The sequence below is a fragment of the Saccostrea cucullata genome, unplaced genomic scaffold (assembly GCF_032062105.1).
Source record: "Saccostrea cucullata isolate Sc308-1 unplaced genomic scaffold, CSIRO_AGI_Scuc_v1 ctg667, whole genome shotgun sequence".
Taxonomy (NCBI): domain Eukaryota; kingdom Metazoa; phylum Mollusca; class Bivalvia; order Ostreida; family Ostreidae; genus Saccostrea; species Saccostrea cuccullata.
The window spans coordinates 90,626-115,758 of NW_026928881.1; the positions used below are offsets into that span (position 1 = coordinate 90,626).

The window sequence follows — 25,133 nt, forward strand, 5'->3', positions numbered from 1 at the left end:
TGTGGTTCATCAATTATTTTTTATAAATAAATGTAACGCTACGAATGACATTCAAATAGTTTTCTTAAAAGTATATTAGTACAGTATGTTTTCAATGCAGACAAATTATTTTAATCAACACATGCAAACATTGAATGAAAGGACAGTTGATTCTAAGAGAAAAATAATCAGCCATGGAATTGACCTATCGATTCCGAGAAACACCCTTCTGATACGTCAAATTTTACTTCGATTATTTATTTCTTATCACTGGTAATTATTCTACATATTAATAACTTGAATGATTTCAATATCAGAATTACGTAGCAAGAGAACTTCAAAAGAATGAGAAAGTTGACATTCTAAAACCATTAATGATAAAATGCAAAAGCGAATTGACATTTCTTTAGTAATCTAAAGGCATTAATGATAAATATGATGTTATTATTGAATATTGATGAACCTTTTCTGTGGGCAGTAATTGTTTGCGATATCCCTATAGTTTATACAATTTTATGCAAGTTTGTTAAAACGATTTTATGTTTTAAGCATGGTTGGTCATCGAATTTAGGAGTGGTTTCTCTCTGCTTTGGATGAATAACAAATCTTTTTACAAAAATAAGGATATCAACTCGGAATTATTCTTTGAAAACCAATAAGAAACGTCAAACATACTTAAGTACAAATTAAATCAAACGTTTTTTTTTTAATAAAAAAAAAACGCGAAATATTAACTTTAACATTTTAAAATGTAATTATAATACGGAGTCAGTCTTCATCAAAACTATATACATCTAGAAGAAAAAAAAACATATAAAGTTATCATTTAAAATATAATCCCAAATATCAGAAAATATGCAACATATGTATAAAGTAAATGAATCGATTTTTTTTTTAACTAAAAAAAAAAACAAAAACAAACACACACACACTCACCCTCACACACACCCTCATTCTCTCATAATCAGAATCAAGAACATATAAACAGAAAAATGTTGTGTTTATTCTGTCAGCCTGGTGTAATCTAGCTCAGAGTCCCTTTTCTTTTTTTGTTGATTTTTGAAACAGCACACGGCTACAAGAATGCCAGTAACACAGAGACAGACAAGCCCAACACTGATCCCAATCTTCAAATACAACACTGTAATTAAAAAAAAAATCAATTGGGTTAATGATATGATAGTTGATGTCACTGTGAAAGTATTCTGGATATCTGGAGAAGACGGTAGAAAAGCAGAAGGAAAATAGCTCGTGTTTGGCAGGAGAGATACGTGGATAAGAACGAGAAGGCAGGTATACAGAAGGGTTTGGAAAGAGGAAGAACATATCCGGACAGATATATGTAGTTGTGGTTCTGCAGAAGAATGCACGTGATGGGACAAATACATGTAGCTAAGTTCCGATAAATGTTCAATGGTTGGTGCCAAGACTTTCATGTCTCACATGACACATGTATTTCGTGTAAACCGTTTTTTAGGTTCAGTATGTCCTAATGACTTTGACCTTGGGGTTTGACCTGCATTTTTAAAAACTTGAACCTTGTCTATAGCTCCTGGGCTTTCATATTTATTTATGCATTCCTTGTGACAAGACCTTTACATTGGTACTATTTTTTCCTTATGTATATGATCCTAGACCTCCCTGAATGGCAGGCACTAGGGTTATTTTTGTTCATATGTGTATTCCTTGTGACTAATCCTTTCATGTACTCTGTATCCTGTAACATATGTCGGTGCTCTGTTTGACATAAATGAAAACGCAAAGTTGGAATTTAATGGTCATTTATATATATAATAAATGACAAAGCAACCAAAATATGTCAAAACATAGTATTATTGACATTACCAAACACAATTAAACATATTATGTAATAGAAACAACTGCATATAACTAAAAAAAAACCATACTAAAATCGTAAGTTCACAATTTTTAACCTTTGAATTCACCTACATTTAGATAAACTTGCTCTTTGGTTTTTTGTATAATTATGTGTTTAACAAGCACATCTTGTTCTTTAATTGTTGGGAACACAATAAGTAAAATTTAGTAATAAATTGAGAAAGCAGCATAAAATGCGGAGAAACATGTATATAACAAGCGTGTGCTCGTTATGTGTGCAGTAAATATATACACTTTTTTCAATGCTCTCTGTTCGATAATCCTTTTATTTCCAGACCAATGAGCTACATATCTACAGCTACGTCAAAACATATTTGGTTTGGAGATGTGAATTTGATCAAACGAAGGGAAGTCCTTTATATTTTTTAAAATATGTAAATGGTGTAAATTCAATGAAAATATCCTCTAAAATCATGGTGTCCGAAAAATAAGTACTAGTATATGAGAAGTTCCTTTATACATCTTTAGTGTATTCAAATTTATCTGAATGACGGCCCCTAGGGCCAGAAAAGGGGCACACAAGGATGCCAAAATTTCAACATTTGAATAGGCATTTTTATCAGAAAAACAACGCTACATTTAAAATTACTGCAGATTACGAAAGTAGCTGTTAAATAAGACCGTTGACTTTTTTTTCATGAAGGAGAGAGGGTCAATACAGGTTAGATTTTATTTTGTAATTATTACGATCTTTATTACATACGCCAGAGAAGACCTGATCCATTACGTACTGCTGTACTATTGTAATCTTTATAAATTCATTACATGCAAAATTTTAATTGTTTCATTGCAAGGCTCCTACTTTGGTAACAGGTTTAAAGGCATTTGACAGTTAATGAATGTGTCAAAGTGCTGTGTCTGTTCATGTAAATTTATACTTAATTTCTAATAAACATTTATTTTTCAATTGCTTATGCAGATTTAATTGAAAGTTCTCTTGTTAAACTAGTTATTTGGCAAGTTCTGTCATAAGTAAGGCACTTGGTTGCATTTTTTTTGTGATTAGTTATCTTGTACACGCAATTAAACGGTAGATATTATCATATTTAATAGTTTTCATAAAGTTTAAGAAATGAATGGGGATTTCGGTTGTTACAAAAGACGGCCAGTCAGTTAAATTAGAACTCTTCACTGATTCTTTAATTGCCTGTCAAGACTGCGGTGATAAACTTTTCTGACAGATTTAAAAAGATATAAAAACTGCATACATTTTACTTCACGTATCCACCTTGAGCACAAACTGATAAATCATCCTAAGTGAATGTTTGAAAGACTTTGAATACTTACCTCTCAAAGAAAATTTCTTTGAAGAAGTTAATTGTAAACTTGAACTGCAACAGCAGATTGGATAATCAAAACATGCAACGTTTTACTTCTTAATTTTGAATTAGTGAAAGAAAATATTACCTATTCTAAATGTTACTTATATTTGACAAAAAATACATGGTACTTTGAAATTATCTTGTTTTGTTCAATTGATATTGGGTATATCTAAAAAAATATTAATATTGAGGATGGTATCTATGTAAGTCAATGAATCTTGAGGATGGTGTTTTACTAAAGAAGACATGGATAAGAGTTAAGCAGGAATTATTGAAGCTGACTAGAGAAATACTAGAGAGATTGAGGGAGATGTTGATAATTCTGATAATATTAAGAAGGATATGGGTAAGTCTGTAACGTGTGTAAATCTTGGAATATTGAAGAATAGGTTGGTAATGTTAGGAACATAAAGAGGATGTGGATTATTCTGAAAATACGTACATGTATATGAAGGATGGCGGGGTAATAAAAGAAATTTCAAGGATCCTGCATGATGTACGTAATTCTGGGAATAGAGAGATGGTTTGCGTTGTTTTTGGAATATTTAAGATGACCCGAAACTTGAGTAATTATAGAAATGATGAAGTAAACAGGGTAATGAATAATAAAATCGTAAGTATTACCAACATGTATTCAAGGATAAAATTAAAACAGTTGCTCTTACATGTGTTTTTCTTTTGTGCTGTTACCAGAATTTTGAATGAGGATGTGTTGAAAGAGTTTAGATTCGCTCCCATGAGGTCGATATTGGCAATCTGATTGTTTTCTGCGCACCAAACTCTAGGCTTGTGGGTACACGAATAGTTCTGCAAAGCAACAATCATTTTACTGATATAATGCATGTAAATGTCTAAACTAAACATGTATTAACATAAAAATTATTTTTACTGCTTCAACTATGAAATCTTTATTATTTCTGAGAAAGTTAATATTTTATGCTGTTAATCGTTCCACCTTTCGAATTTATGATATTTTTTATCTAATTAAAAAATTTGCAATAACTCCTTCTAAGGTCTCTTCATTCAAGCATTTGCTTTATTGACTTCTAAGTTAATATTTTACTGTTGGTAGTTTAACGTAATGATAATAAGTTCAATTTTCATATTAAAAAAACACATACACTTCTGTTTACTTATGGCATCTTAAATAATATAAACTATACATTTTTTGCAATATGGAAAATTGCCAGTATATTAAATTTATGAACCATTAAAATTGTGAGGGTGGAAACACCTTAATGTTTGAAATAAAACATGACTATAGATTGGAAATGATTGCACATGTATAAGTTTACAACCATTGGTTTGCTCACCATCTGTTGTGTTAATCCAGGTTTTACCTAGTACCTTTGTTTGATCTCTTTTATTACATGGATATATACTCGACCGAACTTAAGCTTTTGCAAAACACTTTAGTAATCATTAAATAACTATAAAGCATTATAATTAAAACGAATAAATATACTTAAAAATATGGTACTAGTAGCTCTAGGATGACATTGGCAATTAAAAAGTATGAAAAATCAATAAATGATTGCATTTTCGGCAACGCAACAGGTTCTCTGACGCAGAAAAGAGAAAGGGGGAGGGGGTTAAAAAAAATTTACAAACCGAGGCTTTCATTCCATTCTCTTCAGAAAACTGTAATACTACTTTGCAGTCCTTGACTTGGAAGGATATCGTGTCGTAACAGACGGACCTCGTGTATATGGTGTCTGCTATCGGCCCGGAGAACCCCAGTTTACAGGACGGCGAGGGCATCTGTTCTCCATGCCACGTGACCATGTATGAGAGTTCTGAGCTCACATCCTTGACCTTGTATTGACCACAGTTTTTCAGGAAATGTAGTCCTTAAAATAAGGGAAAAGAAAGGTTATCAATCTGCATACATACAAAACATACATGTGTACATGTTTGAACAATAAATATTTAATTACAATTAGATCTATTGTGTAATATCACAACTGATACGAAGACGTTTACGATGATATTTTTAAGAAGCCAAGTAAAACATGGATGTCTTGCACGTTCTCATTACCTCTAGTTTCACTTTTAGTTGAGGGAAACAATGAAAAAAGGATGAAAGCAACGTTGATAAGAAAAACATGACGAATTCTTTCCAGGATCATTCCAAAGTGTTTAAACACAAACTGTTCAGAAAATTTCAAGATTTTTCCAGTTTTCTGATGAAAGTAATTTTTTGGCGTGTAGGTAAATGACGAATTCAACCACTGAACGTAGCATGTGTCCTATATGTTTCCGACATAGTCATAATACCAGGTATACAGGACTACATTTGTATTGGATTGTAGGTCCTTACATCATGGATGAAAAACTATAGAATGTGTTCATAGTCTTATCGAGAAACCATCTGTTGCTTAGCCGATATCTTTCTGGAGGTATGGATCAATCTTAGTTGTTTACCAACAGTATAAATTCTAAAGGGAAATTCAATACGAATATCGAGTTTCACCAATATATGAAAAGTAAACCATTGATTGATCGAATTAATTATAGAATAAGGACAGTGAACGTAACATATGCACATCAAGTTTCTAATTAAGTAAAAGAGGTTATCAATATGCATTTTTGTTTTCAAAAGCTTGGCAGACAAATGTGTGTATATTATATAAGCACAACACATTGAACACTGCTTGTTCATTAAATTTCGCATATCTGTCGCATGACGCATTGTCTACAAGACCGCGAATGAAATAAAAATAGTTATAGAAAGTACTAAAAAGATGATCAACGATGTTTTATATTAAAAATAATTTTATACAACTTATTTCCAGGCATTTGACGAGGGGACATATTTTAGCATGAGTTAAGTAAAAATCCTTTAAAAACCTGAATGGCTGTTCATGTTTTTATCAAGTAAAAATTTTGTGCTGAGTATGGGTATTAATTTGCAGCCCTCTACCTGCAAGTGGCGGCGTCTCCATATGAATGAAAAATTCTCAAGAGGGACGTTAAACGACAAGCTAAAACAAACAAAATGACGTTAAAAGACGATAAAAACGATAAGAAAATCCTAGAATGGATTATCAGTGAAAGTCAAAAATTTAAGTAACATAATGGAAAGGGATGTGCGTTTTACTGCGGTGGAACCTCGTCAAAATGATCTCTGTCAAACGTGTTCAATATACAATGAACTGAATGAGCAAGCCCGTAAAATATTTTATAAAGTTTGTCAGGGGTCCCGCAACCACATGGTGGATTCTGGACACTGTGAGGATGTTGCACAACTTGTGAAATAACCGTCTTAATAACCTACTCTAATAATTTATATCAAACTACATGCAAGTACATGTATCAAGAAGTATAGAACCTTCTTTTAGAAGAAATGTAAGATATGGAGATAACGAGCAGTACTCAATATCAAAGTCCATAAAACAATACAAAATAGGAGCAGAGCAAACACGGACCTCTAAAACATCAGAGGTGGGATCAGGTGCCATGGAGGAGTGAGCATCCCCTGCTGACCGGTCCCACCCGCCGTGTGCTTCTTGTCATGATCGGGAAATAACGGAAAATTCCGTCGTCAATTCAGTGTATAAATAATGGACTACAGTGTAACAAATAGTATGAAAAACGTCAGTCAGCATTTTACTCAATGATAAATTGTGTTTGTTGACTAGGTCATTGTATCGACCAAAGAACTTAATAAATGATGACTTTAAACGAGACTGTTGATATTCTTGTTTCATCAACTTGTTTGTCTATAATTTACCTCGTTTTAGAAATTGTTCATACGTAGAGCATGCTCTTGCGTATCGAATTAACTGAGATATATAAACTCCGTATGCAGGTGATGCTGCATAAGTAAGGGAGGTTGACGATAGAAAAGTTATACTCATCACGTTTATGATAGAGCTTGATTGTTAGATTACCATTAACGTCCTTTTCAAGTAAAATATCCAAGTACTAGTATATAAAACAGATGTGTCAGACTCTGCGGTATCTTTTATCTCAAGCTCACCAGGATATATCGTATTGACATAGGAATGGAAATTGCCATTGTTAATTGAAGATACATCGTCGATATATCTAAATATTGAGTTGAAAGCCACAACAAGTGTTTTCTTCTTTTCACGCATAAGATTTTGCACAAATTCTGCTTCATATGAATACAAACACAGGTCTGCTAGTAACGGAGCGCAATTGGTACCCATGGGAATTCCAACAGATTGTTGGAAGAACCACATAGATATCGTCATTCAGAAACTCAAGCATCTTTTTGATGTCAACTTCAGAGTACTTGAGTGTGCAATCACAGTGTGTTTTAACAAAATAATTTTGCAAATGAAAGAAAGAAAATGACGAAGGCGCTAAAGACTGTGAAATGAAAAGGCTGAGATTGGTCATTCATCACAATTTTTACGACGAGCAAGCTACAAATAAAAGTGAAACTGCACACATCGACGAGTTTAAATGCATGTTTTTACAACTGATAATGTGTTGACTTTGAATGTCTAAAAAATTGAATTGACAAAGAACGACATTTCCTGCACATTTTAATGTTCCTTTTTTACTTTAATAATTTAATGAGTTCAAACTCAATTTTTCTCATATCCAATTGATAAATAACCTACATATGAGTGCTTTCAGGTAGTTTTATTGATTTATTTATATACATATTTTGAATTATTTACAAAGTTTTGTCACATGCTTTGATAATCATATATTCCGAATCTCTATCTTGCTTTCACATTCCTCCAGTATTTGGCCCTTAGGCACAGGTATAGGAATTCTTATCAAAATTCTTTGTTATATTAATACACATGATAAATAAATGACGCGGCCTTCAACCAACTCCACCCCCATCTTTTTGTTCGGAAGCTTTGTTTTTGCCGAGATTTGAGAGGAATTTATTTGCGCTTCTCTTGACTGCAATGGCGGGAACGATCGACTGATCTCGGGCAATTCGTATGCTTGCTTTCTGCTTAGTCGCCATCTTCATCATAGAATGTAAATTATCTTTTGTTTTATTTTGACAAAATTTATCAAAAGCCCGCTCCAGCTCACTCTTGTCAAGGGAAAGTTTTGTGCTCTTTTTTGCTACAAGCGGTTGTTGCTTTTTCCCATTGTTCTTATTGAAAGGATTGTACGCAAATCGCTGCTTAGCTCGAAAATTTAAAGTATATCCTGTGGGACGTTTGTTGAAATTGTCTTGTTCGTTTACAAATGTTTTCACTTTTTGCTGAAGTCTTGCATAGTTAATCTTTTCGAACAAAATTTCGCTGTTTCGTTCTTCTTCGTCTGTATCTTCAAATCTGACGGATTTTCCTTGCATCTGAGTTGTTCCTGTTGTCAGGTACCTCGGAGATTCAATTCTACTGGTTGGATGAATCCCCGTGAAATATGGCAACGTGACAGATGACTTAACGCTATTTCTTGAGGAAGACACAGTATGGAATGGTTCGGATACGGAACCCTTCCTTCCACCTATTTGTTCACTGTTAAGATTATTGCCCTTCATGTCCATGTTTTGAACTTCAGTCAAAAAGAATTCCGATTGCTTTTGCATCACGTCACCTAATATAGGTGGCGCTGATTTCCCGCGTTTAGTATTAATGTCGGGAATTGTATGGCACCGAGTATCTGTGGGATCGCTCTTAGCAGACGACAAACGTTTGAAAGCTATCTCCGATTTTCTCTGAAGAATTGCGTTTTTCTTTCTTTCCATCATTCTTTTCTCTATGTTTATGTTTTTAACCATGGTGTCCCTTTCTTTATCGTAAATCTGTTTAACTGTGCTGCACCTTGTTGACAAAGCTTTGTGTTTACTTGCAAGCAGTTGCGCATGGAGAGGTGCAAGCATCATCTCGACATTGATCGTGTGGTCCTGCCATGTCAGGTCGTGAGTCTTGAGCATCAACAGCGCCATCTTTAATCTGTAATGGAAAAATATGCTTTGAATCTATATGACTTTTCAGGATTCCTTGTGAATTTGCCAGTACATTTTTGAATGTATTTGATTTTAACACCTCAAAATAAAGATTAGGAAAGGTAAAATTTACAGAAAGGGTAATATTTTACTTACTGTTTTGACAAGAATGGCGTATAAATATGAAATATTCTGGTTACTATAAAACACACTACATTTGTTTAGCATACATACTGACTTTCTGAGTAATTTCATAGTCTTTTTAATAAACTCTTGAACTTGTTAAAATCAGTCCAATTTGTGTTACTAATCCGGCAGCTTATGCATAATCCTTAAAAAAAATCATATGCATCATTTTATAAAAATAATTAATCCATTCCATAATTTAAATGTAGATGATTATAATTTAAAGCAAATGTTAGGAGTTAAGACACATACTTATCTAAAAGGTCTGCGTCTTTTGGAAGGTTAAGTGGGATTAATAAGACTTGAATTAAAAGAGAAAATTCAATTGCAAGTTGGTCTGACTTCTCAGTGGTTGCTATGTATAGTCATTTCCAATGCAATGCCCTGTCAAGATGACTTCAGATTGCACAACGGGGATAATAAATGGCCCCCATGTCAGAATTCTGGACTTTTATTTTCGAAAAGCCGTGTTCCTGTCTAGAGAAACTGGAATTTATCATTATGAGAACGTAATATACACTTCATTTAGGCAGAAAATTACTGTGTAGATAAAGACTGCAATTGTATGTGCAAGTTTTTGGGAAGATTATGCAAGGAACTACAAGACAATTTATCTTGATCTCTGAGACAGTTAATTAGATTTAGACATTAGTCGTTAATGCTATGCTAAACGAATCTTTCATAACTAAAATCTCAAAAGATTTATAAAAGACATAAAAATTCATTTTGATGATTGACGAAGGTACCATTCAGGTCCTTTACATTTCCAGTATTCCATCTCAGAAAACAAGAGCCCTTCCATTAGACTTATTTGTACATATGTGAAGCCTTATAGATATGTAATCCCTCCGTGTTTATAAAGCTTACATATATATATGCATTTAGTCATCGTATTAGTTCAGTAAATGTTTATTACCACGAGAAACAAATATCGACGGTAGAGTAAATTCGTTGGGGTGTCAAATGAGATTTGATTAAAGCTCAAAAATATTTAGTGTCCATGACTTTTAATTCCTAAAAAGACGACGTCTTCTCTGATTTAGAGGTAAAATATTTACGCATAGAATTACATTGTGGGTGTCATTTATCCTGCTTAAAATCCATGGGTCTTTGATTTTGCATTATGCATTTCTTCTTAATCGAATTATAGTCTTATTTAATTTAATTACATCAAAGAATTTTTATGGTACTTAATTTATTTCAAGTCAAAATAAAGCAAAAGCAGCGAAGGGGGTTTTAATCATTTATTGGTTTATTTTCTTCATTGCATTGAAGAATTTTTTAGGTAAATTTACAATAAAGCAGCACTGCTTAGATTTCTGTTCCCTTGGTCTTGATATAGGGCAGTTCAGTTAATACATGTATGTCATGTGTTGGTTCCAGTTTTAGCTATTTTCGTTTTTTGCATAATTGTAGACGAAATCTTAAATTTATAATAATTTAAAATTGATTTTTTTTTTTACTTATAAAGCAATAAACAGACAAAGCATGAAAGATAGAGTATCTATGAAACACAGGTGCTCAAAATATACAGAGACTACCGTTGGGCGTTTTATAAGATGGCCCATTTATCTTACCTAATAAATATAAATAGCTAAACAAAAAATACACTTCAAATTAAGTTTTAAAACAAAAGTTATGCCACTCTGAATTAATTTCCTAAATTCATGTTTAATTTGGCAGATGATTTTTTTTAATTTAGTTATACAAACAATCCATGTCTATCAAAAAAATATTATCTAAAAAAGTGTCCTTCGAAGATTAGGTATTTGGAGACACGATATGTAGTTCATTATCAAAAGGCTAACAGTGAAGTATCGAAAAATCAATGAAATGACATCGTAGACTAGTTAACTTAAATTGATCTTAATATTGCCTTTTGAAAATATTTTAAAATTTAAATACCGATAAATTTTGTCCCTTAGAAATTAAAAAAGAAACATTCAACTTACCGTCTATAGTTGTATCCAAGCAAGTTTCGGTTTTCACCAATGCCTTGTATAATTTGACATGTCCAGGTTGACTTCTATAAAACTGTCATCATAATTTTGCTATATAATTCCTGATAATCGTAACACACGTAAAACTTATTCAATATCCCAAGTAACCGCCTAGATTTCACTGAACCAGCTGGACTAATCCGATTTCCAATTATAATTTTTTAACAATTACTCGCAGATCTACTAATAATCTCTCTCCTAGAGACTTTTATCCCATCTTTGAGTGAACTCGAAGCTAGACCATCACAAGGTAGCCGAGATTTTAAATGCCCTATCAAAACACTTCACACAATGCTATGTGTTGGTCGAGAGTTAAAATAACTAAGCTCTGGGGTTAAAAAATTATTACAAATGGCATCAGTTGCACTTGACAAACAATTGTTAAACAAAACAAAACTCTTAATGTACGCAGGAGATCTAATAGTTTTAAAAGGTTTAAAGGGATTAAAAGAATAATGCATTTCTAACAGTAAAATCAAATTACAAGCGGAATTTTTCATTCCTGTGCACATTCTGAAATATCAAAGAACACCATGTTGAAATCTATTTAAATGCTTTAATATAATCAGATAGAAAATGTTCTATCTGAAACACAGAAGAATTCATCGCATTTTCTTTCAAAGTATGAAATCTAAATACCGTAAATCTGGAAACTTTTACGTCGATTTTATTTTGCGAATTTGGGCCAAAATGCTGTTGATTAATTTTTACGTATCAAAATTTCAAAGGGGGGGGGGGGGTATTCAAGGAAGAGAACGACAAAATGTTTTTTTCCGTTATGGCCATTCATTTGAAATATAAGCTTGTTTTGTTTAAGGTTTCAGTTTATCAGTTTATCCCGTTAATATATAGATTCCATTCATTGCTAGAATGAATGGAGTGTGCCGAGTCTGCCCACTAAAGTTTCACTTTTAGGGAGTGTTATATATTTCGTGCCATATAGCTAAATACATGTATACTTTTGGTTTATTGATTGGTAAAATATACATTACACGTTCCTCAATAATGCATTATTGATTCTCAGTTTCCTCACAAAAAGTACATTATTAGGCTTCTGTGTAAAATTTCAAGGGACAATATTTCCTACATTGTACATAGCCCTCTTTGAAATCATCTGAATTCCTGATGTCACATTTTTTAAAATATATATTCCTTAGACATTTTGAAAACTGTTTTGAAATGAGATAATACCAATTATAACTCATTTTGGATTATTACGAAGTTATTGAAGGAAAGTCAAACTGACGCCAGACCTGAAAGATTCATCTCACAGAAAAATTTCATTGCCTTTTTTTTTTTTTTTAATATTTTTCTTTGAAAGTATAAAATCTAAATAAAAAAACCAAAATTTTTGAAATCTTTTCGAATATTTTATTAAAAGGTAAAGTAATACATTTTCCACCTTGGTACGTTTTGGTCAAACTTTAGTATTTTACTAAATATCACCCCTTCAATGAGAAAGGCACCTGTATAAACTAAGGTGTTTGAAATTGTGAAGAAAAAATAATTTTACATATACCTGAATGAGTTTCATCGTTTGCCACTAGACACTCAAAGAGAGACAACTTGTTTAAAAGTTCAACAAAACAAATCCGTGGCATTGGAGGTTATGCTGTGTATATGTATAGAAGTTTTGTCAAAGTCTGCTTTATCACCAAGTAATAATTTTTCTATCTTGTAGATATGTGTTTTGTTTTCAACAACTGATCTGAAGTCGCCCGCGTTTAGTCAGAGTCGCGAAGTAAAGAGTTGATCCTTACGTCGTGGGTTCGAATCCCACTGTGGGACGTGGAGACCGGTCCTTCGGATGAGACCTTATAAACCGAGGTCCTGTGTCGCTGTAGGTGCTGGCACGAAAAAGAACCTCACTGCACAATGGCCGTAAGTGCCGAGTATAGGACAAAATTTGCAGCTCTCTAACGGCAAGTGGTGGCGTCTCCATATGAGTGAAAAATTCTTGAGAGGGACGTTAAGATCGTCTTGTAAATGATTTCTAACCATTTTTCATATCGTATACATATTACATACTTTTGTTAACGGTATAGTGGATCGATGAGAATTTTTTTTTACCGCGGTTTTAAATAAAAGCTTTAATATTAAGCTTACATGATACTGAGCAACGAAAAAATCAAAATATAGAAAGATCTATCGACGAGTTTTTTAAAGACTTGTAGACCCCCGAAAATTGCATTTTTGCATTTTAGTGAAAAAGAAGATTGCTACATCCTTTGCATCCACACCCGACGTAGTCACAGGAATTTTTCATCATTTTATTGGTATGGTTAAATTCCATTATCACTTAAATACAGCAAGTGTTGACCCCATGATTGGTACTATTCCTGAACATAATATAACTACGTAACAACTTTTGTCTAGAACCATTATTTTATTAAGTCTATTATCGATTACTTGAACTCTTATATACAGTCAATTCTCGTATTATCGCCATTCGATTCATCGCCATTTTCGCAATACCGCCATGATTTCCCAAGAACGTTTTTCCTGCTATATAAAATTCTCTTTATAACGCCAAATTCGCATACCGCCATCCGCCACCCTGTTTTCACAACAAACGTCCATTTTTAAGTGTCAATTATCTCGATATACCGTCACAGGTGCGTGCGGTCAGTGAAGCGCGGCTAATTGGTTGACGCTATCCCGTTGTAAAGCATGCAAAGCCTGACAAGGTACACGCAATTAAATAATTAAATTAGAATTAAATGAACAAATAATTTTAATATGAACTGTTACAATGACTTTGTTCTGTTGTTTTGTTTAAAAAATCCTTTTCCTTCGCCACGAAAGAGGTAGTTGTGAAAGTACGCCGAATACGATATTATTTTGATGATCTCTGCTTTAAACAATGCAAAGTTTGCTTAAAAATAATCATACGGTATAAATTGTGAACGTTTCACTAACAATGATGCCATAAACAATAAATTTATTCAAGAAACAATTTTACGTATACTGTCAGCAATATATCACGACGATTGACCCAGCATGTTTTTTTCAATATCAGACGTGCCGATTTACATACTCGTGTTCATAGATGCACATGCACCTGTCTTTTATTTCATAACTGCACATTTTGTTTTAAAGAAATTGTATATAAAAAATTACTTGAAGTATTTTAAAATTTAGAAATATGTTTTATATACAATACATGTACATGTAAATATAATTATAGAAACGCTTTATGGTATTTCTAAGGACGGTAACTCTACTTCTTGTTTCCTAAAAGATGGGAAATTCAATTCATCGCCAAATTCGTTATACCGCCATGATTTCTAAATTACAAAAGGTGGCGGTTTATCGAGAATTAACTGTATATGTGAATACGAGGGTCGTTAGAAAAGTTCACGGACACATTGAATTACGGGAAATCTATTGTGTACTGTGAAGTATGACCTATGTCTGAACAAATTCCTACATTTTGTTTATTGGTATGTAAAAAATCAGGTCCATATAATAAAATCTTGAAAATTACAACGATTTTTACTATGCGGTTATGGGATTCACGGAGCAATTACTTGACGTAAGGCGACGTAACAACCAGAATTCAACCCCTTAACCTTTGTCGCAGTTCTATAAATCTTTAGATTTTTCTGATCTTTTTTCTACTTTAGAATTGAATATCTACATCAAGACATGTTACTTTTCATCTACAATGTTTTATGTACTGATTCGGATATTATTTAGATCTTTAATAAAGTTTATGCAGTTAATCAGTTAATCGATCAGGTAAGGAAACTATGCAAAACCATAAAGGCGCAACGCAACGTCCATGCGATAAGGGGGTGCTGAAGTATCGCTGGAGTTAATCTTTCAAAATGTTAATCCTTCCATTCTTATAAAGCTACAACCATTTGAAAACTTCTCCTTTGTAGGTGTAGGAAATTCCCGGCAGCATCTTGAACATTTTAATCTCTTTTTAGATATTTTCCAGTCTGCATACATTATTTTTGCGTAGTGCAGTGCTCCATGACGCCCAATGACGTTCCGATTTTTGGCTGTGTTTTTATGCAATGGTCATATACAAACGGCTATAAAATAGTCATATACCCTCCAATTTAGTTCAAAATTTCTCCCAGTGACGTTTCATGAATACTTTAGCGGCAGGTAAAATATCATCTATCTCTTTGCGCTACAATTGTGTAATTTTTAATTTTAATAAAGAGTCTTTGTGATGTAAACGTGCCAAAATGTAGCATGCTCCGTGAAGCAAGTTTTATCCAAATAAAAATGCTGTAAATTTTTTAATAATCACCGGAGAGCAACAATTTCTTGTATATTGATTGGAAAAAATGTAAAGATTCTATCTGGAAAGTTTGACCGGTTTCGTGGAAATAGCGCGCTCACAATTGAACTTGTCCGCGAACTTTTCTAACACCCCTCGTAGTGGCGCAGGCGGTTAAAACTGAGGTCCCACGTTGCAGTAGGTGAAAAAGTTCTGTCACTGTTCAAATGCCCAAAGTGCTGTAACATTTGCAGCAGACCTCCAGTGACAAGTGGTGGCGTTTCAATATGAGTAAACAGTTCTCGAAGAGACGTTAAACAAACATATTAACATCAGATAGAATTGGTTGCATAGTATATTGTGATTGCCAGTGCAACATACCCTAAAGTTTGAAAGTAGCACTTTTAATTAAACATGATAGATCTAAGAGTCCCATCAAAAACTCTTCAGCAAAATGTAAAAGTGACAGTGGCTGTTTCCAAAAACCAAAGGTCGCCTACAAGGCGAAGTAGTTCGAGCCTTTGCACTAGACTAGAACCTTAGGTTGCAGGTTCGAATCCCACTTCGGGAGACCGATTTTTTGTTGAGACCACATAAACAGCAGATGATCCTTTACTGCTGAAAGACACCTGATACCGAGTACAGGTCTAAATTTGAAGCGCTTCATCGGTGTGGTTAGCGTCTTGAAAATGAGTTTTTAAAAATTCTCAAGGGCGTTAGAGACGTTAAACACAAACAAGAAAACAATCACACCTGATTTCTTATTCCCACGATAAAAACTATTTGAGGACACATTTAATATATTTACTTTAACAGGTCGGAGAGAATACTCGAAATCGGGTATTATCCGTGAAATCGCGTATAATACTCGATATTAGGGTATCGTTGAATCCGCGAAATCGGGTATTCCGTGCAACTTTCTATAAAAACTAAAGAATAAAGCAACGGCGCATTATGCCAGTAACTGTTACTTGTACATCAGTATCTTGTGATTTTATTTTTATTAAACCTAATTCATATGGTTCTCAAATAAGTTTATAATCACACGACAAACACTGCTGGGGTAACAAAGAGGACACAATGGCGTTATTATTTTTCAATATAATTTCTAAAAACAAACAACTACACTTCGTTTGTCTTTATTTCCCATTTAAGTATTCCATATACTTAATTTTCTAATTTGTGCACTATTCACAAAACGTGAAATTTTATAAAGAAATTAAACGACTAACGCCGTGTTATGTATTTTTACTGAAAAATGTATGGCGTCCCTTTCTCGTGAAATATAAATTATTCCTAACAGTTGGAGAGTACAGTATAAGCGAGTCATAATTGTATATCTCTGCAATAATAGAATACCAACGTTATTATAAAGAAGGAAATAAAATAAGATTAAATAAATACCCTCGGAAAAACAGTTTGAAAATAGCTAATTGAAGGTAAGTATCTTTTTTATGTTAATTTAGCATGAAATTTTTATTCAAAGACACCGTAAATTTTTTGGTTGCATTTTAATCAATACAATATATACTATTTTACCTTTATTTTATGCATTTGTGTGAAAATTGAGAGCGAGAAGTCATATGAACAGGATTTTCTTATTTTTATTTTTTTTGGGGGGGGGGGGGGTTAAAAATAAAAAAGTCAAATGTGTACATCTTTTCATGAAGTTAAAATACATTAAAATACATTAAATTACATAGTCACGTTTTCACATTTCTTATAGGTTTTACGTTTATGAACATGTTAATGAACAAACTGAAATAATGGAGTGTTCAATTGCCTTGGAAACTCTTGTCTCACTTTTTGGGAATATAATTCCTCATCGGACATTAAAATTTTATAAAAATCGTAGCCACTTTCTTTCTTTATTATAGTATTTGATAGACAGGGTAAATTTTACCTCTTTACCTTCTATATTTTTTTATATCGCTATCTTATACCTCGATCATTATAATATGCTAATACAACACACTATCTGATTGGTTCTAGACAATATGTCACAGTTTTCTTTTAGTTATTTTATCTACGATACGTATTACTCATGGCAATAACTTTTCCTAATACTCATCTATAACGAAAAAATGTGTTTGAAAAATAAACATGAATTCTAGTTACTTGTAGTCTTATATTGTGTTAGAAAATAACAGGTTGCTTTTTGTTTACCTACAATGTATATGTAATGAATAAATCTTCCCTACGATTAAAAATATATGAACGAGTTTAACCGACCGTGACATTCAAAGAGTGGTCTCTTGGACACATGTAGAACACAGTCGAGGTTGTTTTGTCAGAGGTGGTCAAGAAGCCTTTAGCCCCCCCCCCCTTTTTTTGAAGTCGCCAAGAAATGGTTAAATATTGATGACTTATTAAATTAAATTAAACGATCAACAGTTATGTTCTCTCATAAGCTATATTCCTGAAACTATCACTGTCTCTGCTAAAATGTTGAAGACATATTCTGCAAATATGTTTAAATGATAAATAAAAGAGAAAGGATTTTCAAAAAAAGAGAAAGGGGGTTCTTTTAACCGAAATTTTAGACATTTTTATCATTACATTATTTATAAATTCTTAAATAAATTTGATTTTATGCCAGGATGAATGTGAAAGTAATTAATGACGTATAATTAGATAGGATAGACAATCCCTTGTTTAAACATGGCATCATATCTGGTGTGTGAAATGTGTTTCCGTATAATTTGATTTATTTACAAATTGTTCATGTTTGTCGTGTTGATGTGGAATTATAATAAATTCCCGAATTCTGATACTTTACAATTCTGTTGTGTTGGGAATGAACATTAGGAAGATGCATCTACTTTCAACATAAGGAAAAATATAAAGCAAATCGAACACCTTTTTGTGTGCAAATCATGAAATGTACTGAGATCCACGGGTATTTGTTGTCCCGAGCGCATTAATCTTGAAGCCCAAATTCTTACTTGGCTAGTGATACCTTTAGAAAACATGTGTATCTAGATGAAAGTTAACTCGGCAACATGCGCCATCCCATTGTTTAAGTTTTATTAGGTGATTACACCTCCTATACCCGATTTCGCGGATTCAACGATACCCTAATATCGAGTATTATACGCGATTTCACGGATAATACCCGATTTCGAGTATTCTCTCCGACCTGTTTAACGCCGGAACAACATTACATACAAAGTATGGAAATGGACTAGGCCCCATTTTTCAATACATTTCTTTTAAATACAGAATAAAAACAATCAGAAGTTTTTATGTATAAGCTAAATAAATAGGAAAATATTATTGTAACTCAAGTTATTTTAGGGATGAAATCTAAATCTATTTTTTTTGGCTGACAATGATTGCTATGACAATCATACCGAAAAATAAGGTTCAATTAACTCTCTGTATGTTTATCTATTTCAACTTTTAAACAGAGTAAACTTCAATTTACAGTGTGCTGAGTGTATAAACCAGAAGAGCAATTTTCAAAGGCAATGGTGTACGTGGTATTATAGTTTCCATATTTCATAAAGTTCAAAACTTATTTCAAAAAAATAAAAATAAAATGTTCATTTCGAAATAATATGAAAAAATGTATAAAAAATCTATATAAAAAAAGTATTCAATAGCATAAATTTATTTTTCTAAGAGGAATTATACTTATTGATTACAAAAATCATAAAGTAGCAAGAGATAAAACTTTACCACCAACATATTGCAAATGTTTTCAAAGTGAACATTATGTAGCATATTAATCAGTTATACAGGGACTTAAAAGATATATGTATATTTGACAGTTTGATTTCTACAAGATGACATTATTAATCAAAATTAAGCCAAAAATTATGCCTTGTCATGCTGAATTGCAATTGATACTATGATATTTTTATAAGAATTACATTGCTATAACCAATTGAGTTCAGCCATTTTAATTGTTTCCTCGCGATCGAATTTGGTCGTGTAAATCCAATAGTTAGTAAACAATGGGGATTTTTCTGCATATAAAATGTTTGCCACATATAATAGCTATGCTTTACCTCCTATTTAGAGATACAGTTAAACTTCGGTATCTCGAAAACTGATACTAGTATTTATGTTCATTTGGTATGTCGAACAAGTTGGAATTACAATAACTATTTTTAACCATGTAATGTAAACCTTTGCTGATTTCTGGATTTTTTTTTGGGGGGGGGGGGGAGGGGGGGGCTATTCAGTTCCAGCTAAAGGGGTTTAATTGTTTATTCCAAAATATGTGTCTCGTGATCGGGGAGCCCGGGTTTCGATTCTCGTTCGCCGAGAACTAGAATAATGAGCAAAGATTTATTCAAAATTAATCAGTGACCAAATGTACCAAAAATGTGAAGTGGTAATGGAGAATGGGCTCTGTTTATATTATTAAAAAAACATTCAGCGAAAGTATGTAACTTATGAAGACATAAGTGTCCATCATATTTCATAGATTAATTCTTTTGCATTATTAATCTACGAGTTGCATTTTCAATCATTTGATTTAACAGAAGCACCCCTTTGTAAAAGTTGCTAAATAGAATACACAGCCAAATGTAATATCTTTACGTTAAACTAAATTTTTAAAAAAAAAAGCGGTTAGAGGTGATCGAAATACGCGGGTAACGTTTTTTGTACTGCAATATCACAACGTTATTCCAACACTTAGAAAAAACTTTCTATTGTTAATATCTGTATGAGGTTTATACATAGGTAAAAGTATGTAAAATAGGGTATTTTATCGCATAAAATAATATTTTCAGGACTCACTGCTAAATGCACCTCGCAAAACTTTCCACTTCTGTGGTAGTTTACAAACATTCAAGCATTGGGCAGTACACAAAGTCAGTGATGTTTTCCTATGTCTACTGTGGGTTTAAACTTGACTATTCAATCCTTTTTAAGTCTTAAGGATTAAATGATTAAAAGTTTATCCCATTAAAGTTTTAACACTATGCAAAGATTAAAATAAATTTAAATAATTTAATCTTCCAAACTGATTAATAAATGAATAAGAACATGAATATCTTATATCTTAGATACAAAATAACAATGCAATGTCAGAGAGAGAGAGAGAGAGAGAGAGAGCAAAAAGAACTCCGTGTGAAACGGGAAAAATTCAAATTTCAAATTAAGTATATAATTATGATCTACCACTTTTGACTGATCCGTGTAAAACGAAACGAAATTGTACAATACTAGTAAAACATGTAAGTACGAAAGCCCAGAAGGCTCATTCGAGATTCAAGTTTCGAAATACGAGATTCAAAATTCGAGATTCGAAATTCGAGTTTCGAGATTCAAGATCCAGATTAACCAATCAAAAGGCTCATGTTAGATTCGAAGTTCGAAATACGAGATTCGAAATTCGAGTTGGAGATTCAAAATCCAGATTAACCAATCAAATGCGGGTTCAACAGTTGATTACTCCCCTTTATTATGTTTTATCTATCAATAAATCGTTTAATATATTTATAACAAATGAGTCATTTGATTAAATTACAATGTAAGAAAGAGTGTTATATATATTAGAAGGAAAGTTAAATAACCATTGGATTTTTTATCAACAAGATATACTTCAATTTATATTATGACTTCTTAAATATTAAATAGAATACATATATCAGGAATATATATATTTTTGCATTGTCTACTTTATATAAAGGGTTGTTGATATAATAATAAATTTATAAATAATGACTAAAGATTAACAAAATCCTCACACCTACCCGCCACACCTGCCAATTTTTCCCGACACTGAAAATGTTACCTTAAAAACTTGAAAGGCAATATAGCCTTGATAAATAAAAACCGTGTTCGTTTTCCAAATAGAGGGAATACTCAGTACATAAAAATAAAGTTTTCAATTACTTATCTTCATCTAAAGCTTTGATTTCTTGAATTAATTAACAATTATATATATACAATACAGATTGCAAATATGAATAGGAATAAATGCAGCATTCATTTTATCTGATATCAAACAGTAGATTAGTCTAAATTAGCTGCAGAACTATAGCGTTATGGTTTTATATTTAAGTCTCTGCATGGCCATAGCGTTATGGTCAAAGATTAAAATATACTCAGTTTTTATTTATCAAGGCTACATTGCCTTTCAAGTTTTTAAAGTAACATTTTCAGTTTCGGGAAAAATTGGCAGGTGTGGCGGGTAGGGGTTGGGATTTTGTTAATCTTTAGTCACTATTTATAAATTTATTATTATGTCAACAACCCTTTTTATAAAGTAGACAATGCAAAAATATATTATATTTCTGATATATGTATTCTATTTAATATTCAAGAAGTCATAATATAAATTGAAGTATACCTTGCTGATTAAAAATCCAATGATTATTTAACTTTCCTTCTAATATATATAACACTCTTTCTTGCATTGTAATTTAATCAAATGACTCATTTGTTATAAATATATTAAACGATTTATTGATAGATAAAACATAATAAAGGGGAGTAATCAAATGTTGAACCCGCATTTGATTGGTTAATCTGGATTTTGAATCTGAAACTCGAATTTCGAATCTCGTATTTCGAACCTCGAATCTCGAATGAGCTTTTTTGATTGGTTAATCTGGATCTTGAATCTCGAAACTCGAATTTAATCTCGAATTTTGAATCTCGTAAAAACTTGAATCTCGAATGAGCCTTCTGGGCTTTCGTATGTATGTGTATTTCGATCTTTCATAATACTTCTATATTTACCTTTAAAAATATTCCTGTCTGTTATATGGCATAGTGGGAAATAAGGTGTCTTAAACATAACTTCAAGGAGAAATTAATTCACGTCTACTACTGTATTCGACGTTAAATCTAGTTTGAAATCGACAATTTTCTGGAATAATTGGGATTGCATGTAACTTTTCATCCATCAACAAATACAGTTAAACCCTGATGTCTAGAGCAGCACAAGTAACGAATACAGAGTCAAAGACTGTCAGTGGTCCTGGTATCTTAACAATTATGATTCTCCACTTGAAAATCTCTCCGACTCTAGGAAAAGTCTGTGTCATATCTTAACATTATTGTTGTGATGGTCAACTTCTAAAATGACGTTGGATTAATCTATTCGACAAGATTGCTTCAAATTAAGTTTGAAGATAACTAAAAATGTTTCTTTTATTTTCTAGTTATGCTTGATTGATTGTATGTTGTTTAACGTCTCTCTCGATATTTTTCACTCAAATGAAGACGCCACCACTTGCATGTAGAGAGCTGCAAATTTTGTCCTATACTCGGCGCTCAGGGACAGTGAGCAGTGAGGGATCTTTTTTCGTGCCAGCACCTACTGCGACATGAGGCCTCGGTTTATACGGTCTCATACGAAGGACCTTTTCTATTTCAAGACTAAAATCTAATATTCTTACATTTAGAATTCAATAATATTCTTTATAAAATATACAAAAACTTTATACATTTTATTTTTCGGTTGTTTAATTACTTTTCACACATATGTACCTGTGAAACAAGAAAGGAGTGCAAGACTAGATTCTGAACCAGGAATCCTGGAATTTAGACAGGCACCTATGAACTAAGCCACATAAATCAGATAAAATACTAATCAAACGAACTTGTTCGAACATCGCACAACTTTCCAAACATTAACCTCCACCTTTTCATAAAGAATGACTTTCTCACCTTCATATATTTTTGAGCATGCGGATAATATTGACATAGGACATAAACACCTCAGAAAAAATTTGTTATTCTACAGACTTGCTTCTCATTCAAAAGCACCACTCAAAAATGGGGGCTTCGTATAAGTTGTCATAAAAGTAAACAGAAAGAAAACAGCTGACACTTGTAGGTATTCCAAGTTCTTTATCACAGTAAGTATGTAATTTATGCACAAGATGCTGCAATCAGCCTTCAAAGTATCGAATAAATTTTGCCAGGCGGTTCCAAGGCCATGAAGATGATTGTATCATCTTTTAAAAAGAAAAGATGAATCGCTTTGATAGCGGATACAGAAAGCTCTCATCAGTGTGGCGTACTGTATCATTTATAGATTTTTTCGACAGAGACATGTGCCATTCAAAATAATAAATCATTAATCAGATTGAATTGCTGACATTTCATCAGGACAGACAGTGATCTATACAACAGCGTCATGTCTGGAAAAGATACATGAAAATCTGGTACCAGCATATTTGTTCACTTAAACAAATTTTACGCAAAACGCGTTTCTCTGATTCGTAATCAATTACTCGGTACATGTACGTATATTTACATCACAAATAAACAACCAAGCTGATCATGGCCCAGTCTGATTTTAGCCAGGTTATTTTTTTTCTGGAATATATTAACTTAATTTGGCGTGTCCAGAGTTTATTGCTTTCTTCACGTGCCTGGAACGAGATTTCGCGCCTGATTCCCCATTTGATTCTGTATCGTGATAAATGACCGGGATGCTTTTACTGTGTCCACCGAGGGCACGATTTTGGAAGACAAATGAGAGGCAACTTTGTACTTTGTAGCATATTTCACAAGTTTTTGAAAATTATCTCGATTTGACAATTCGCAAAAATCGTCAAATGCACTGACTAGCCTGGTTTTAGAAATTCCACACAAGTCCTCTACATTGTTCCTCCTCGGCAATTCAGTTTTTGGGATCGGGGCCCTTTTATTGAATTTACTTTGTTCCAGTAAGAACGCGTTCACTTTCTTTTGGACTCTAGGCTTCAGATTTTCAATTCGATTTTTTTCTTCTTGATATGGGTCAATTCTTGGTTCCTTTGTATTTTTATTCTCCTCCTTCTCCTTTTCTGCAAATCTAACGGTTCTGTCTGTGAGCAAGGGATTTGCCGAGTTTCTTCTTTGATCCTTCATTATACCACTGGGCAAGGGTTGTTGGACTGAAGGGAGATAACTAGGAATTGGTGTATTGTTTCGACTCGACTTTTGAGACTCAGGCGTACCATCCAGATCATTAACGTAAGCGGAAAACTCTTTTACGCGGTTATGGGAAGACAGATTCATCGAGGACTTCGCCTGTCGTTGAAACTGTATCCGGGGACTCGGTTCCGGTGTCTGCACTGTAATGGCGGGAAGTAACGTCTCCTCCTCTCGGGACATAATCCCTACCATGTTAGGCGGAGCCGAGGCTCTAGCATTTGATTCGTCATTGATATCTTTGGTGAGTTTGGTTAAACTAATTGAAAACGATCTTCTGCTCAGGACCTGTTGCTTCATGTCCGGGGGAATACTCTGTAGGAATCTTTGAGTTTTAACGAGGTAGAGTTCTTGGTTTCGTTCATCCATATACCTTTTCTCAGTCTTATAATTACGAATGGAGGCAGTTCGTTGTTTGTCATATCGTTGTCTGTCTTTTTCGCACCGCATGGAGAGAGTTTTGTTTTTCTTGAACAAGAGCTGTGTTTTCTTTGGTTCTAGCATCACTTCCATGTTCAGAGCCCGGTCTTGCCATGTCAGGTCTTGTGTCTTTATCAAAAGGAGTGACATCTATACCGAGAGAAGACAAAATTTGTATATATTAATGTCTCACTTTAAACTTCAATAAATGAAATCGTGAAACCAACCAAGTACAATAATTTCACAAAAAGAATGCATTGTGCCAAGGTACTTTTATATAGGTACATGTATGTCAAATTTATCCATATGTA

The 25,133-nt window shown here is 33.0% G+C and overlaps 3 protein-coding genes across 3 annotated transcripts; all 3 read right to left on the reverse strand.

Annotated features, from left to right (window-relative positions):
* Positions 1-761: 761 nt before the first annotated feature.
* On the reverse strand, positions 762-5,620 carry LOC134279002 (uncharacterized). Its single transcript, XM_062761312.1, has 4 exons — positions 5,239-5,620; positions 4,812-5,050; positions 3,866-4,007; positions 762-1,120 (listed from the first exon to the last, which is right to left on the reverse strand). The coding sequence occupies exons 1-4, from the start codon at positions 5,327-5,329 to the stop codon at positions 981-983; spliced, it is 612 nt and encodes a 203-aa protein (XP_062617296.1). The 5' UTR covers positions 5,330-5,620; the 3' UTR covers positions 762-980.
* Positions 5,621-7,871: 2,251 nt separating this feature from the next.
* Positions 7,872-11,587, reverse strand: LOC134279018 (uncharacterized). The gene is made up of 2 exons (XM_062761330.1): positions 11,229-11,587; positions 7,872-9,097 (listed from the first exon to the last, which is right to left on the reverse strand). The coding sequence occupies exon 2, from the start codon at positions 9,088-9,090 to the stop codon at positions 8,008-8,010; it is 1,083 nt and encodes a 360-aa protein (XP_062617314.1). The 5' UTR covers positions 9,091-9,097; positions 11,229-11,587; the 3' UTR covers positions 7,872-8,007.
* A 12,242-nt stretch (positions 11,588-23,829) lies between these two features.
* Positions 23,830-24,972, reverse strand: LOC134279003 (uncharacterized). Its single transcript, XM_062761313.1, has one exon. It carries the CDS (start codon positions 24,970-24,972, stop codon positions 23,851-23,853), a length of 1,122 nt encoding a protein of 373 aa, XP_062617297.1. The 3' UTR covers positions 23,830-23,850.
* Between the last annotated feature and the right edge of the window lie 161 nt (positions 24,973-25,133).

What these genes read in the sequence shown, in the direction of transcription:
- LOC134279018 (XM_062761330.1), bottom strand. Translation starts at nt 9,090, where the DNA reads ATGGCGCTGTTGATGCTCAAGACTCACGACCTGACATGGCAGGACCAC.
- LOC134279003 (XM_062761313.1), bottom strand. Translation starts at nt 24,972, where the DNA reads ATGTCACTCCTTTTGATAAAGACACAAGACCTGACATGGCAAGACCGG.
- LOC134279002 (XM_062761312.1), bottom strand. Translation starts at nt 5,329, where the DNA reads ATGATCCTGGAAAGAATTCGTCATGTTTTTCTTATCAACGTTGCTTTC. An exon ending in AACTAAAAGTGAAACTAGAG is followed by an intron (nt 5,051 to 5,238) that starts GTAATGAGAACG and finishes CCTTATTTTAAG; the next exon opens with GACTACATTTCCTGAAAAAC. An exon ending in AGAATGGAATGAAAGCCTCG is followed by an intron (nt 4,008 to 4,811) that starts GTTTGTAAATTT and finishes GTTGCTTTGCAG; the next exon opens with AACTATTCGTGTACCCACAA.